Source organism: Notothenia rossii, assembly GCF_949606895.1.
Source record: "Notothenia rossii genome assembly, chromosome: 7".
NCBI classification, from domain to species: domain Eukaryota; kingdom Metazoa; phylum Chordata; class Actinopteri; order Perciformes; family Nototheniidae; genus Notothenia; species Notothenia rossii.
In genome coordinates this window covers 78,937,465-78,953,279 of record NC_136905.1, presented here as the reverse complement: position 1 = coordinate 78,953,279, position 15,815 = coordinate 78,937,465, and the positions used below count along the sequence as shown (strand labels likewise).

At 42.2% G+C, this 15,815-nt stretch overlaps 2 protein-coding genes across 5 annotated transcripts in view; one reads left to right on the top strand and one right to left on the bottom strand.

Moving 5' to 3' along the window:
• Positions 1 to 851: 851 nt before the first annotated feature.
• ptgr2 (prostaglandin reductase 2) lies at positions 852 to 4,328 on the bottom strand. Of its 2 annotated transcripts, XM_079640585.1 has the most exons (8): positions 4,017 to 4,328; positions 3,789 to 3,907; positions 3,365 to 3,556; positions 3,015 to 3,185; positions 2,495 to 2,704; positions 2,030 to 2,239; positions 1,878 to 1,917; positions 852 to 1,783 (listed from the first exon to the last, which is right to left on the bottom strand). In XM_079640585.1, exons 1-8 carry the CDS (start codon positions 4,051 to 4,053, stop codon positions 1,719 to 1,721), a joined length of 1,044 nt encoding a protein of 347 aa, XP_079496711.1. In that variant the 5' UTR covers positions 4,054 to 4,328; the 3' UTR covers positions 852 to 1,718. The 2 variants fall into 2 exon arrangements, with proteins under 2 accessions (XP_079496711.1, XP_079496712.1); XM_079640586.1 differs by lacking the exon at positions 3,789 to 3,907.
• Positions 4,329 to 4,741: 413 nt separating this feature from the next.
• The window catches only part of mideasb (mitotic deacetylase associated SANT domain protein b), a 34,012-nt gene continuing 22,938 nt past the window's right edge, over positions 4,742 to 15,815 (top strand). The window contains exons 1-3 of one of the 3 annotated variants that reach the window (XM_079691806.1): positions 4,742 to 5,141; positions 10,107 to 11,862; positions 14,138 to 14,410. In XM_079691806.1, coding sequence (XP_079547932.1) covers positions 10,336 to 11,862; positions 14,138 to 14,410 — 1,800 coding nt within the window. In that variant the 5' untranslated portion in view covers positions 4,742 to 5,141; positions 10,107 to 10,335. Of the gene's footprint in view, positions 5,142 to 7,695; positions 7,779 to 7,807; positions 8,131 to 10,106; positions 11,863 to 14,137; positions 14,411 to 15,815 lie in introns of those variants that run through there. The other 2 variants (XM_079691808.1, XM_079691807.1) reach the window with 2 other exon arrangements.

Here is a 15,815-nt window from a genome sequence, read left to right as displayed (position 1 = left end):
GTAGCTTAACTGAAAACATTGGTGGAAAATGTAATTACCAAGCACTAGCTTTTTCCGCTGGCTACATCTCTTTGTAAAACTAATGTAATCCATATTTATGATCCCTTTCCTAATGCTGCAGAATCACTTCTGTCGTCTTTGTAGCTCCCTCACTCGAGCACATGTGTCAAAACTCAAGGCCCGGGGGCCAAATCAGGCCCTTGATGGATTTCATTTCGGCCCGCAGGATAATTTCTAATTACTATTCGATCTGGCCCGCCGGTATATTGCACGCACACCTTCACTCCATCCTGAGGGTTTCCTCAGCTCAGAGCCTGAGCCCAAACATTGATGACCTTGCACCCAAGATGAGATGCCAAGTATCTGGCTTGAACTAGCATCACAGAGCAGCAGATTGAGTTTAATGGATGTTTCCTTCTGCACTTTTTTTCTTGAGACAACAGGGCATGTTTGCTTTTTTCTTTGAAGGAAATAGTTTTTTTGAAGCTGTTGTTGGCCTGTGGAAAAATGTAATCATAAGAAATGACTCTGCAGATAGAGCCACAAGAAATGAATGCAACTGATTATTTCATGTTTAATGTTGTTTTTATGGCAATAATTTAAGCTTTGTTAGTTCCAGGTTTAATATGTTCATTAAGTTCATTTCAATAAGTTTTGCAATAAACATTGAACCAGTCCGGCCCTCGACTAGTGCCCATTTTTTTTATTTTGGCCCACTGTGTATTTGAGTTTGACACCCCTGCTCTATAGGCTCTTCATTGTATATCTTTAGCACAGCCTTACTATTTAAGGCTTATCAAACATCTTTCATTTAGTTAAAACATTAAAAGGGGCCACAAATCACATTTACACAAAGTCAGAAGTCGTGTTTCATTGATGTTCATCAAGATAAGAGATGTAAAATTACAATAATGGTATAAACAAGCTAGGCTACTGACTAGTGTTAGCTAGCAGCCTTTTGCTACTGTTGAAGCAATTAGACATTGATGCTAAAGCCATATTCAGTGCATATGGATGACAAAGAAAACATTTACTGGCTCATGTAATATTTTGGAGAAAGTTAGATTGGGTTACATAACATCAGCTCCCTGGAAGACTGGTAATGTAACAGTAAGCTAGCAGTGTTCAGTTAAGCTAGCTAACTACTATTAGTTATTTGAACCTACAATCAGATCAGTTTTTAACTGTTGGAGGTTAAAGGAAAACATTTAAAAGCTTTATGTTTCTTTAAACACCACATTTTGATTATTTTACAAACAGTATTTTGTGTTTCTCATGTCTGATAAACCTTCACTGCCATTTATCAGTTATAGCGCTACATACGAGAACATCTGCTGATGTCTTATCATGGCACTTTTATTTTCCACACCGGATGATTTTAAAACCACAAGTGTTGAGATTGAGAAGTAGGGTAATATTATCAGGCAGCACGGCAATATGTTAAATAGTTTACACATATTCAAATTGGCACCAAAGAATAAATCAGTAAGTTATAAAGTTCAACACTTCTAAGCACTCTTTACATTTATTTTTGTCAAGAAACCAATGTAATAAAACATTGTGTGATTTATGTTTATGATGCATAATTGCCAACAAATGGCAACCGCTCATCAATGAAATATCCCACTAGAGATCAGTGAGTTAGTGTTATTGGAAGTCATTGAAATGCAACATGTTAATTTCCCAAGGCATCCGTCTGGTGAGAGAAGCAATTTCCTTCACTCTGATATCTTTATGATTTGCTTTCCAATGTTTCCGCCTTTCATCATGGAGCAAAATGCATCTGCAAGAAAATGAAAAAATGTTTAACTTCTGGTGAATAAACAAACGAAAGTCATGAATTAAATAAAAAAACGCAATCATTTAAATCTACACACCTCCCATCTTTTCAATGCCTTCCACCACCGTTTCCAGCACCTGCAGAGTGAAAGCACAATTACAATGATGTAAAGAGAACGACGGGGGATTGGCATTGATTTTGCAAAATAACAAAGACACCCACACACTCTCATCAATCATTCCTCCTTACATTGATGTGTCCTGATTTAACTAGCTGGCTGAGTTCACAGAGGGCAGCGTCTGCTTTGTTCATGTAGTTAAGCACTGTAAATCGTTCCCGGGTGATATTCTTCCTTCGCAGGGTTTCCTGTATCTCCTCGCTCAGAGGCGGAGGGTATGGCACATCTTTGTTATACTGTGAGATCTGCCCACACAAGATCACATGGCTGTTGTTGTTCATCTGGAGGTTAGAAGAGTGTCAGAGATCAATGTGTGAGAATGAGTTAAAAAGAAACAAAACACTCATTGTTAAAAATACGGGCAAAACACTTCTGAACACAGAGTAGCCAAAAATCACATTTTGCAATTGTTGGTAGAACAGTTAGGCAAAGATCAAACAAATAATATCTCATAATTCACATATTTTCAAGCCAAATAAACCACAAATTAAAGTACATTATGTTCTGCACAAACACAAACACAAATCAAGCAGTACCTGTGCAATTACAGTATCACTGATGCCACCTCCCACGTTGTCAAAGTAAACATCTATCCCATCGGGGCAGAGCTCCTGGAGCTTTGCAGGTATGTCCTCTTTTCGGTAGTTGATGGCTGCAGAAAAGCCGCAGTCATCCACTAAAGCTCTGCACTTCTCTTCAGAGCCGCAAATCCCAACCGATCTCACACAGCCATCCAGCCTGCCGATCTGGAAAAATAGAAGCAGGGAGAAATGATAGAATCAGGACTTCACTTTCTTTCCTTTGTAATCCAATCTTGTTTATTTTGGCAAATGTGTTTTATCTAGATTGGATCGGCTAACCTGAGATTTGTTTCTAAAATAATAAAGTTATAGTTCTCACCATTTTGCCTTTATATTTGTTTCATCACAAACCATTAAAAAATAGAAAATACTAGGAATTACTGCAAAATACTCAGGTATAAGCCCTACAATTTTAGAAATAATTTGACCATGCAAGTTGTAACTACAGCTGTATAAACATTACATTTATATTTACCTGTCCAGCTACGGAGCCACAGGCCCCAGCGGCGCCACTCACCACCATGGTCTGATTGGCCCCTTTGGTCACATTGCCCTTCTCCCTTACGCCTAACAGTGCAGTAAGACCTGTTATCCCAACTGCACCCAAAAAGTATGACAAGTGTCCATCGACCACCTTTGGATCAACCTGCAAGAGACGGAATGTAATATATTTGTTGTTGTCCTTGATGTCAATATTCGAGATCATTTCATGTCACATGCTGGTTACTTTAGAAGCATGCATGCATATTAAACAAATTCTCCTTTTTGCATTAGAATATATGAACTATGGTCTTTATCCCAGGGACACACAGTAATAGTACATACCTTTTGTAAGGCACTTCCTTTCATGACAGCTTTGGTCTGCCAAGGCCAGTTGAATGAAGTGACCACATCTCCCTCACTGCAAGCACTGCAGCGACTGGACTCGACCACACCGACACCTCCACCATCTACACACTCAGACAGCTGCCATGGAGTCACATAACCAACACCGGTGTCTTCATTCATTCTGCACCGCTGAAAAGAACAGAGATTGGTAGAAGTGGTTTAATCCTTGCCTCTTGTCTTAGACTTTCAATAGATATCCCAGATGGACAAATTAATCCTTCAGTCTTTGTAATTTTACATAAAACTCATCTGATTTGCACCATTTCTTTATACCAGACAGTGTGTAATCTCAATATGCATTATGCATATGCAGATACAATAACTTTGATGATTGATTTCCATTCTGATTGTATCAATATACCATGTAAGGGTCGACTGAGAGACAAAGCGTCCGGACAAGGACCTCCCCATCTTCCAGGTCAGGTGCCAAAGTGGTCTCCTCTAGGCGGAAATGTTCAGGAACTGGCACTCCGTTGTTACCTTGTGCATAATAAGTAGTTTGAGTAATCGCTAGCCACATCACGTGTGCAGTAATGTTGCAGCACAGGACACACACACAACAGGTAATCTCTTAGGAAAAGTGTCCTACCTGGTCGTGAGTTGAGAACGACTCTCTGCACCGGCATCCTTGGAAAGTAACGCTAGCTTTGATTTCTACGCTAAATGGCACTGGTACCTGAATTAAAAACCCAACCTGATAACAACCGTCAAGTTTGATAAGAAGTGTGTTAAGAAATGTCTCGTTGTTATATAAATTAGCAACACGAAAAGTGTCCAACTTCTTGAAAAACTTGTTACAAACACTGTGTTAACATTCCATCTGCTCTGTCTGTAGGAGGTTAGCAGAAAGTCAACAGACCACTGAGGACGTCTAATTCAATAGAAAGGAAGATGGTTCCCTGTAACCAACTTCCGCCTTCGCTAAAACCCAATCGGAAGTTAAACCGATTTTATTTTTACCCATCAGTGAATTACATATTGAAAAACATATTATATTGATTACTAGTGATAACCTTGTTTCACACACCCAGGATGTATGTCTTGAAAAACATTTTTAGCTGGCAACCGTTACATTTAATATATTAATAAACATGTATGATGCAATATATTATTTTAATATATAGTATAAGTATAATATTATAATATTGTATAATATTATATAAGTATATTATATTGCACTTTTTTTATAAATGTTAATGCTTATATGAGGTATTTATACGAAAGTGCGAGATTATTTGCCCCATGTTCGGGTATAGTGGGTGGGAACCATCTTTAACGATATGTAGTCTTTTCCTAGTTTAGCCGTTAAAGGCAAAGGCAGTTACTGCAAATCAGAAACGGTACGCGGCCTTAAACAGCTATTAATCCAGCTCATCAACGCCGCAAGTATTAAACTATATTTAGCAGGGTATTAACAAACATTTAAAATTGATGTTGCCAATGCAATCGATCTGCTTCTCATTAAAACTCGTAAAATGGGTAACTTGTGAAGTCCCATAGATGGGTTGCACACAGTATCTGTTGCTGCTAGCTAAAAGTGTCTCAAACTGGGAAGTGACGCTTCGTGAAGGAATCTGAGAAAAGAGTACCGTTACGTGGGTTGATCTTATATGAGACGAGTAAGGATCGTTGCTTACAGGAGCTTACCCTGCAGCAGGACACCGTGAACACAGGGACATGAAGGCGTATGTGCCATGGAGGGGCAGAGTTTAATGTAAGTACTATAAGGCTTTTCGCTTGTGCATGCCAACGCTGTGCTAGGTGTTTTGTTTATGATGGTCTTGTACGCTGGACCTAAAGTGCTGTTTGTGGACAGCTAGCTAGTCTGGACATAAGCTAGCTTCACTTCACCCTCGCTCTTTCACTCACATAAACACATGTCACAATCACAGAAAGACCCAGAAGAAAGACTCCAGTGTGCAGTTTATAGTGCAACATTACTACCTGTGGCTATCGTCCTGGTCTTTGCTGTGCATTAAAAAAAACGTTCCTACAAAACAAGTACACTGGTTTAAAGTAACTAAGTATATTATTTACTCAAGTACTGTACTTCTTGAGGGACTATTGTACTTTATTTCAATTTGTTTTCTACTTTGTACTTCTACCCCACTACAATTTAGAGGTAAATTGTGTTCTTTTATTTCACTAAATTTATTTAATATTTTTAACAATTTTGCAGATTTGGACTAATAATGTGAAATATAAACAACACTTAAAATTACTTTTGTTAAACCTGGAGTAAATTCAAGAGCTAACCTGCAGCAAAGCAAAGTAATTAAACTAGTTACAACTTTACCAGCTTTGATAACACTTTAATGCATATATTATTCTGAAATGGACCAATCTGCATAATGAATACTTTTACTTTTGGTACTTTAAGTATATTTTCATGCTAATACTTTTGTACTTTACTTGTAACAGAGTACTTCTACACTCTGGCACTTCTACTTTTACTTAAGTACTGAGTATTGAGTACTTCTTGCACATTTCTACAAAACACGTGATCAACATGATCACTATATCATACAATGATTTGTTGAATTTGAATGTCAGTTCTAAAAGTCAGTACATGTTGACCTTTGGCTGACAAATAATAATAGGGAACTTTAAATCCTTAATGGAACGTCTAAAACACTTCCCCCTGTTGTTCACTTTATGTCCCTCACCATTTTTGTACAATTTGCTTGTTTTGTTTGATCAACATTCAAAAACCCAAGGATTCTGTCTGTATAATGAAATATAACAGGAAGTAGAAGCAAGTCTTCCCTTTCAAGGAACTTTAAATATAAAATATGTTTCTTTCTTGCTTGAAAAATAACTATTAATAGATTATCTGATGACATGCTGATTCAATTTTCATAATCCATCATCTTTTCAACACTACTGGAATCAGCTTCAACAAACCATATTGTTGCAGCCATGTGAAAAGGTTGTGTTGCACACTCTCAGCACAGTGCAGTGACAGTGTCCCTGGCGGCAGACATGTCAGCCTGACTCGACTTCTTGTCAACAGGCATCTGTGAATGTGTTCAGGCTTTGCACGTTATTTTAAGGGTCAGAGTGAATAGGGAGAGACTGCAGCCCGGCAGAGTCTGGCTGGATCATGCCTGCTCATGTCCAGTGCCATTATATCACAACAATTCCAACATCTTCCCATTATATACGTTGTTTTTGCAATTTGCCTTCTCATAGTAGAAAAGTACAAGTGTCTCTAATAACAGTAGCATGGGTTTGGTTCTTCTCAAGTGTCCCAGTAATCTATTGAGGTGTGGCAGCAAGCCAGCATGCACAATACAAGACCCGGACACTCAAACAACTAAAAGGAATTTAACCATCTTAACCTTATTATTTACACCGGTGCTTTGAAAGAACCTGTCTAGTGATGATCTCCTATATAAATTTTTTTTGAACAACTTTTATTTTATTGTGTTAGCACTATAATTAATGATATGTTATCATGATGTTAGTTTAAAAAATGTCTCACTAATGAATTCATCATTAATATTTTTCAGAACAACTTAAAATGGCCCCATGGTGATCAGGGTCGCTTTTAATGCAGGCTTTCATTTTATTTGTTTGACATTACATCACTTTGTAGTCCACAGATCACCTTGCAACATTAGGGCATGGTAAAGTATTCACTTGGTATAGGATAGTTATTAACTCACATAAGCAAAAGGACCGTTTAACACTAAGAAAAGGATTTGAAGATTGCCCCCTTCTAAATGTTTCATTATTTACTCCCATTTTAGAGAACAAATATTGAATTAAATAAATAACAACAGATGACTTAATAATACAAAAATAAAAAATGTGTTGCTGCCCAAGTTTAGTATTTATGTTAGTCATTCCTTATGTAACGCTTTCGAACTGGCTCCCTTCATGTCCCAGTTTTTATTATAGCTTTTTAATTGAATACTGAATAATTAACAAAAATTGATTTCACTCTGAAAATATCCCCAGCAGCTCCAACAACAAAAAAACAAAAAATGAAGAGTCTCCCAGCCACTTCATGGGGCCTTGCTGCATCTGTTTGCTGTGTCATGCATTTCCAGGAAAACTTGGTCATTCAAAATAAGTTTGATTGAAAAGTGAATGTTAGCCGGGTGCGTCCTTTCCCTTCCCCTTCATCTCCGCAGTCCTCCCATATGTGTTGGAATTTCCCGCATGGGCTGAGAGGGATCTTGCTCCGTAAATTACAGCGCCTTGCTTGTCATAGGAAAGCCTTATATGGGCATGGAAGTAGGTGTGGCCATGGAGCTGGTGGCGGCGGAGCGGGGGGGGGGGGCATCACAAGACAAGCAGAGACACGGAGGGAGTCGATGCACAGCAAAAGGGCCGCATTACCAGCGTGAGTTTTTTCTGTGCAATCTTAGTGCAATAATGTGCAACAGACAGCGGTGGCACTGCGCCCGCGTTTCTGCACATTAGCGCTGCGCTTCCATCCGGGAAGGACTCTGTTTACGCATCGACCCCCTTTTTTTTCCCTCTTGACTTTAAAGCGAGGGGGGGGGGGGGGGGTTGTTGAGGGAAAAAGTACCAGTGAGTGAGGTCAGCAGCATAGCATGAGTCAACCTTGGGGATGTATGCAGTCATCATCATCATCATCATCGCAGGGCTGTATTGTGCGGGCCCGCTGCTGGCCGCACAGAGCTGCCACTGTGCGATCCTGCGGGCGAGGAGCAGCTCTCATGACCAACACAGTAAGTATCGGCACAGACAGGGTGCTGCTGCTGGAGCCGCGGCGTCGATGACAGTGGCGTTGTTGTTGTTGTTGACGTGCTCCACACTGCATGTTATTGTTGCAACAGACAAAGTTTTGTTTACTTCGCTGAAGGCTGTTGATCCAGCCTCCAAACGGGCTCATATAGGATGTGATTTCATGTCGCAATCGAAGATGATCGATTGTACACTCGCAGACAGAGAAACATGTGACGTCTTAACCTTGTTGACAAGTTGAAATGACCCACTGTGTTTGTTTGTGTGCCCTGCAGCCACGCTTTTATCATGCAGGCTGCAGGGCTGGGTCTGTTTGTGGCATTGGTGACTGGATTATCCGTTTTCTGCAACAAAGGGATTCTCGTAAATAGCGCTGAGCTGGCTGGACACAGAAAGTAATGTTCAGGGAGGGTGCATCAGGAAGAGTCCTGGCGCATTTTTTTCTTCCTATATTTTCTTTATGTGTCGTCTCGTGCAAGCTGCAGGCCTACAGCGTGCACGAGCTGGTGTACACGAGGAAATGGCGTTGGATTAGGGCGGCTAATGGTGCTCCACATGTATTTTAAGCCAATTTAAAGTGTTACTTTTGCTTATTGGGCTAAACCCTGGGCTTGGGTAAGGTTGCATGATGTGATGCGTCACCATGATCCCTTCACCTCGGACGGAGTCTAGTTCAGTGCACAGAGTGCTCACAGCATGGTCACTCAGTAGCAGCAGTTGTGTTTGTGCTCTTTCTGCAAGAGGACTAGGATTGATTTATGTGCACCTTTTTACTTAAAGGATGTTTTATAGGATTTGACAATATGGCCATAGGCATTTGTAACATCACATGGCCTTGCTGGTGCACACACAGAATTAGACAAACGCACACACTGTTTGATAGCATGGTCATCCAGCTTCCACAGTCAGAGCTGCCCCTGAGCCAGTGCAGGATCTGAACAGCTGCAGATGTCTATTTTAAGAAGCGTGTGCTTTACTATGCCACCAGAGGAAAGGGTGACGATTATCAGTCACTTCCTAGGTTGTCAGAGATGTCCACGTTGTAAAAGATTCTAGTATTCATTTATGTAACCATCTTGACATATTGTTTTTGTAACATGAGTCCTGCAGATTATGATAATTCTCGTAGTGATGAAACAGCCTTAATGGTTTCTGTCTGGGTGATTTCTGCACACACGTACACAGATGGAGCACGGATTTAAATGTTCGGGATCTGTGTGCTTCTTGAAATTTGGCAGCATGCAATGTGTCAAAAATCTGCTCCCAAACCTTGCCATCAGATAATATTTTTTATAATCACCACGTGTTACCATGGAAATTGTCAAGAAGCGAGCTATCGAAGCCTGCAAGGCCATTTTGACTTTTTTGCCTCTCGGGGATCGTTTCATCATGAGTCATGCTTTGCTCACTTTCAGTTGCCGTTCCTTTTTTGAGTCTGCAGCTGCGGTTCAAAGGGCACGGGTTTTCTTTTCTTCAACTCAAATGATTCATACAATTGTAAAAAGAGGTTTATATTACGTTAAACCTGCTGTTGTTTCTGTAGTTTGGCGGGAAAGAGAGCTTCTGTTCAGGTCAGATTGAGCCCTTAGGGACTTGCTTGTATTTCCTCCTATCCCATCATCAAAATTGGTGCAGTAATATTTTGTAATAATGACATTTCCAGCAACTATTGATTAAAGTGTCTTTTACCAACTACCTTGCAGTAGTATATGCAGGGCCGGTCCACATGTTCGCCTGTAAGCAGGACCTTATCCCTGTCATGTGAACTTAGTGAATAATGACATTAAGGCCTTCCCCTCCCCTATTGTCATACTCGTTACCTTTCAGTTGAGGTCTATTGTTGAAAAAGCAAACGGCAGGTTTTTACATGGCTGAGGTGGGGATGGTAATGGGCCCCCCCTGCGGGACCTCTTTAGTTTGATGGCTCAATGCTTGACCTCTGTCTCCTTTCTCTATACAGGGTGTTGCCCATGAATGAGAAAAACACACAGACTTCTTCAGATCTGCTCACCCCAGGCCAGCGACCTCTGACAGGGTCACAAAGAAGTCCAGAGGGGAGGAGAAGATTCTCCTGGTTGACCTTTCTACTGCTCACTCTGATGTCAATGTAATTTGAACAATTTATTAAACAAGTGATCCAGTGGAACATTATTAGCTGGTTTGGTGGGGAATATTTATCAGATTTCTTCATGCCCGTCATGAGTGTACCCACCCAGCAGAAACCCAGCGCCAAGAGAACGGGCAAACGCATCACATTTTTCCACGATCAGAGCATAGCAATGAAGGAAACGTCTCAGCACCCTGAAGGGTCCTACTATGTCCCAGGTGGCCCTGCCTCAGACCCCGGACAGAGTGAGGCTGCAAGTACTGTGACTTCAAATCCAGAGGCCCCTCACATGTACCTTAACTCTGTTATCTTCAGCCCAGACAAAGGGGACCAGAGCAGGGGTCATTATCAGCAGACTGTGCCTATGAAGTGGGCCCACCAGGAGCCGGCTCAGCAGCAGCCGTCTCTGTCCCAGCAGCAGAGAGCCGCCTCCTGGAATACCATGACAAACTGGGGACAAAACTTTGCAAATTACATAGGGGGTGTAAACGTAACAGACTCAAGGACCCAAAATGCATTTGTAAAATCAATGCATGAGCCTTCTGGCTTACAGCCGAATCAACAGCCCCCTAACAGAGCTGCAGAAAAGCAGCCTCCGGGTCCTAACCCTGCAGGCGAAGCATACAGGGATGCTGTTAAGGCTCAGGGCCTGGATTGGGAGCAGCAGCAGCAGCAGTCCCAGGCCTTTCCGGAGACGTTGAAACCCGGGGCGCTGAACCCCCAGCAGCACAGCACGTCTCACCCCGGAGGAAGCTCAGTCTTGCAGCCCTTTCAGTTGGCCTTTGGGCAGCCCAAGCAGCACCTGCCGGCGTACTACCAGGCCTTTCAGGCCAACAGGACAACGCTACCTAACCCACCCAACTACCCAACACAAGCAAAGCCCCCTCCCCAGTTGCAGCAGTTGCAGAAGCAAGAGCAAATACGGCAGCATCAACAGCATCACATACTCCAGCAGCAAATTCAGCAGCAGCACCATCAACAGATGCAGCAGCAACAAATAATTCAGCACCAACAGCACGTACAGCAGCTTCAGCAGCAGCAACAAATGCAGCACGAGCAGCAGCAACAAAAGATACAACAGCAGCAGCAGCTCCAAATTCAGCAGCAACTGCAACATCAGCAGTTGCAACAACAAAACCCTCATGTGCTTGACTATTATCCCGCTGCACAAAATGCACACCCGCAGCCACAGCATTTGGTGGTACACTCCCAGGAGTCCTCGGCCCCAGATCCCTCGAAGATCCAGGAGCCAATTATCCAGGACATCACCCCAGAACCCCTGGAGCCTTCGGATCTGCTGCCGCCCATTCTTCACCCTGAACCCCCAACGCAACCCCAGAACCAATCCCAAACGCAGCTTCGTAGATCGCGACGGCTCTCCAAGGAAGGCGGGGCGCCATCCGACAACCCTTTTCTTTCCGTTTCTTCGGATCAGGCTGTTCCTGGAGGGCCGCAGGGCTCCCAGAACGGGGCCTGTGACATCCAGGCAGCCCCGACGGGCGTCATCCAGAGCACACGGAGGAAACGCAGGGTGTCCCAGGAAGTCAACCTGGAGACTCTTGCTCAGAAGGCCTCGGAAATGGAGTCTCTACCATCCCATATTGCAAAGGTAAGGGCTCAGTTCACTTTTGAGACTGTCAACATGTTCCAACATTGAATTTTCTTTGTTTTCCTTTTTTTTTCTCTGAGTTCTTTTGCCCACGCATGTCAGTGTTTCTCAGCTGTTTCCTCTACAGCAAAATAGCCTTTTACAGAAAAGGACCTGGTGTTCCGAATCAAGATGATTTCATATCAGTTAATATATAAAACCCATCGCTTCAAGCTGTAAGCTTTAATTGTGAATATCACTATGGCTAATGATGTTTTTTTTTTTGTGCTAGAGCAGGGTATAATTGCACGGGGACTTTAGCTCCCAGAGCAAAAGCGGGAACTGGCACAAAAGGCCTAACTCTACTGCCAGGAGAACTGTGCCAAAACTTATGTTGTTTGTGATTAACATGTTGCTGGAAGAGATGCTGAATGTAATCAACGCCCAACTAAGTTTACACCACAGAACTGGGCTGCTCAGCTCTAACTTGTGGGGAACATCTGTCTCTAAAACAAGACTTTGCATTGTGAATATTGTCGCAAGGTAAATATGCACTTCACAAATATGTACTTTTCAGCTCTCACTGGATGAATCAATGGACAAACCTGATGAAAACCCCAGGCTGCTCCAATGTCGAGTCACTCTGGTCTATGTTTATGTGCTGAATGTCTTTATTGTGCAACAAGTTCCGTTGCCAAACAGCACTGAGCCAGTATGTCTGTAGTTCAGCACGGCTTTGCCCTGGATTCGCCTCACGGGTAGCTGATCCTAGAGACAGTGTGTTTGGTTACATGCCTGCACACCTCCCCCCATCCCATCAAAGGAGAGAAACTCCAGCCTGGCCTCCACTGCCCTCCCCCCCTCAACACAGGGAGGGGTGCAGGGGTGCCCTGCCTGCAGTGCTCAGCAGAATATCTCTCCACCGCTCTGGTGTAGCGGCTGGAGTTTTCCACCAGCAATAATGAGAACAGATCCAGCGTAGCCACAGTGCTGCATGCCTCCCTGCTCATCAAGATGCAGAGTGCAGTGACAGAATGCATCTGTCTTCAATGATGTGGTGGGGAAAGTAGCTTTGAAGTTGCTCTAAAGCTCACAGGCTGCTCATGCCCACTCATTATGGGTTCTCATAGAAAAAATGTGGAGAATGCTTTTGGGGATGGTTCTTTTTGAGGTGTATCTAAGTGCTGCACCTAGCAGACCTGTGTCAAGGTGCAGTGGTACATAATGCCTGTTTGGTAAGGCTTTCACTGAAACATTACATAACAGGCTTGTATAAAAGTGAACACTTCATTAGGAGTATCGGCACAATTTTCTCTTCAGTTTGTGTGAGGAAAAGAGCAGGGTTCCTCTTTTACTGTATTGATTATAATTTAGCAGTCTGCCTTGGTTTGTTAACAGCCACCCAGTCACCGAGGTACAATTTGGTGCTGTGTTGTGCTAAGATGGAAAGCTAAGCTATAACTTGAGTTATCTGTGTTAAGTGTCTACTTGCACTTGTTGAGTAGTGCACTGTATCTGCTACACAAGGTGACGATTTGAAAATGTGTCACCTTCAAGTCTTTATGTGAGAAACTGGAGTTTTACAACAGGATTGATTAACAGCCTAAGATGTTGTCTTCAAATCAGCCTTTTATGTAGCTTTCATAGCAGCCCTGCTTGATGAGCCCTCCCCCATGTGACGTGCTGCAATTCCAAACGACCTAATTTATATTTTTCTGTTATTATTATTATTATTTATTATTATTATCAATTAGGCTTATCTGGCGATTACATCTGGATGAATCATTTGGCCCATTTCAATTCCTCATCAAAACAGTTTCTTATACGTTTTCAATTTTATTAATTGAACTAGGGCTGCTCGATTATGGCAAAAATCATAATCTCGATTATTTGGGTCAATAATGGATATCACGATTATTAAAAACAGTTATCCATTTACTTTGAAAACATCAATTTATTGAAAAAAAAATTGAACAGTATGTTTTTAACAGTTATGTTAACCCTGAACTTTAAGTATAATTCAACTGAAAAAGCAATAAAAAAAATATATATATACCGGTATTTGAAAAAAAAAAAAAAAATCGTTTTATTTCGATTACGTTGTTTTCGTAATCGTTGCCAGCCATGATCGTAATTGCGATTAAAATACGATTTAATTGAACCATAAGCCTTTAGTTTAGTGTCTACTATTTGCAATGAGCAAGCAATGCATTTTCATATCCTGTTGATGTTTTATATCGAGGAGAAATCAATTTACTAGATCCCTTGTAACACCTTCCTCCTCCCTCTTTTTCAGGAATCCCACCGCTCGTGGAGTCCCACTCAGACAGGGGGTATGAACACCAAGCGGCCTCGAGACGACAGCCTCCTTCCCCTCGTCATCCCCGTGTCCGTTCCCGTGCGAAGGCTGGACCCCTCCTCTCCGGACAGAGATGATTCATCGCTGGCCTCCACCTGGCCCCAGAGACCTTTAAACCCCCAGGACTTTGGGCGCTCCGACCACAAGCCCTCGGTCATCGTCACCCGGAGACGCTCCCTCAGGAACTCGTTGTCAGAGAGCTCAGATCAGGTGGGTTCATATTAATTCCCTGAAGCTTATTTTTTCTATTTATCAGAATCCCTGTATTAGTCCCACAGAGGGGAAATGGACATTGTTACAGCAGAAAAGAGCAGCTTAATGTTACCAGAGAAGCATGCATACATTTTTATACTTTTACATACACACTTGCATACATGTATTGAATGGTCAGATTAATTTACTAAGAATAGTGGGGTAGTAGTGTGTGTTCCACAGTATTCATCCTCAGTTTGTTATCAGTACGCCTAAACTCCAGATATTAAGTCGTCACATTTGAGCCACATCTCCCAGCCAACACACACACTCCCTTCCCCCCCATCATGCTCCATGTCTCCCCTGCCCCCATTGGGGTCCTCTGCTCTTTTCTCCCTTTCCCTGGTTCATTTGGGGGGGATTTAGTGAACTAGATGCCCTGCCCCAGATCAGGCAGATTATCAGGGTTTAGCGATGCCATACTGTACATTATGTACCATACAGTGGAGGGTAGGGGTTGTTCTTTGTCTTTAGAATTTCTCAGGATAAATAGACAACTGTACGTGCATGCTTGTCTTTCATTGAGGCTTTTATGTGTGTGTTTTTAGGGCTGTCACAAAGCTCCAAAGTTTCATTCATAATATAACAATTGCATTTTTAACATTAAATGTTGCATGTCCATCCATTCTGTTTAAACCTGGCTTTCCTGCACAGTTGCAGATAAAGATTACATTACATTAATATGAGTAGTATTATACAATTTATAGAATTAGATTCCAGCGGTAGCTGCATGTAGTGATGTTGGGTTGGGCGTGTTCAGCTTATAGATAACATCACGTGTACAGGCGGGACGCAAACTAGTAAGTTATTATTAACTCACAGAAGCTCTGTACAATAGTCCACCAATAGTCCACCTTCACTTCCTCACTCTGTCACACTTTCTCTCAAACACACACACAGCTCTTACCAAAATGTATTTACGTTGACAAAACTGACGGGTTAGATTCATTGAAGAAAATTGAGTTATTAAAAACTCAATTTATTCTATTTGACTATTTAGTTTGAAGCTTTAATTGTGTGTGATAAGGTCCTAAAACATGACATATGTTCATTAAAACACCTCTATAGACAGGGCTGCACATAACTGGTACGCATGCATGGCAAAAATCTGAAATGTGTACCGTCACTTGTGTCACTAAGCGCCTTTGCGTACCAACGTACTTGTGGAGCTTTTCCAGAAGGCGCTTAGATCACTGGACGACAGTTGGTCTCCGTGTGCACAGACGGGGCTGCTGTTAACGTCGGTCTGTACAATGGAGTTGTGCCAACCGGCTACGGAGGGAGTAGGGATGCATATCGTTGACTTTTTTACGATACCGATACCACTGAACGATACCGATACTCAACCGATACATATCGTGAT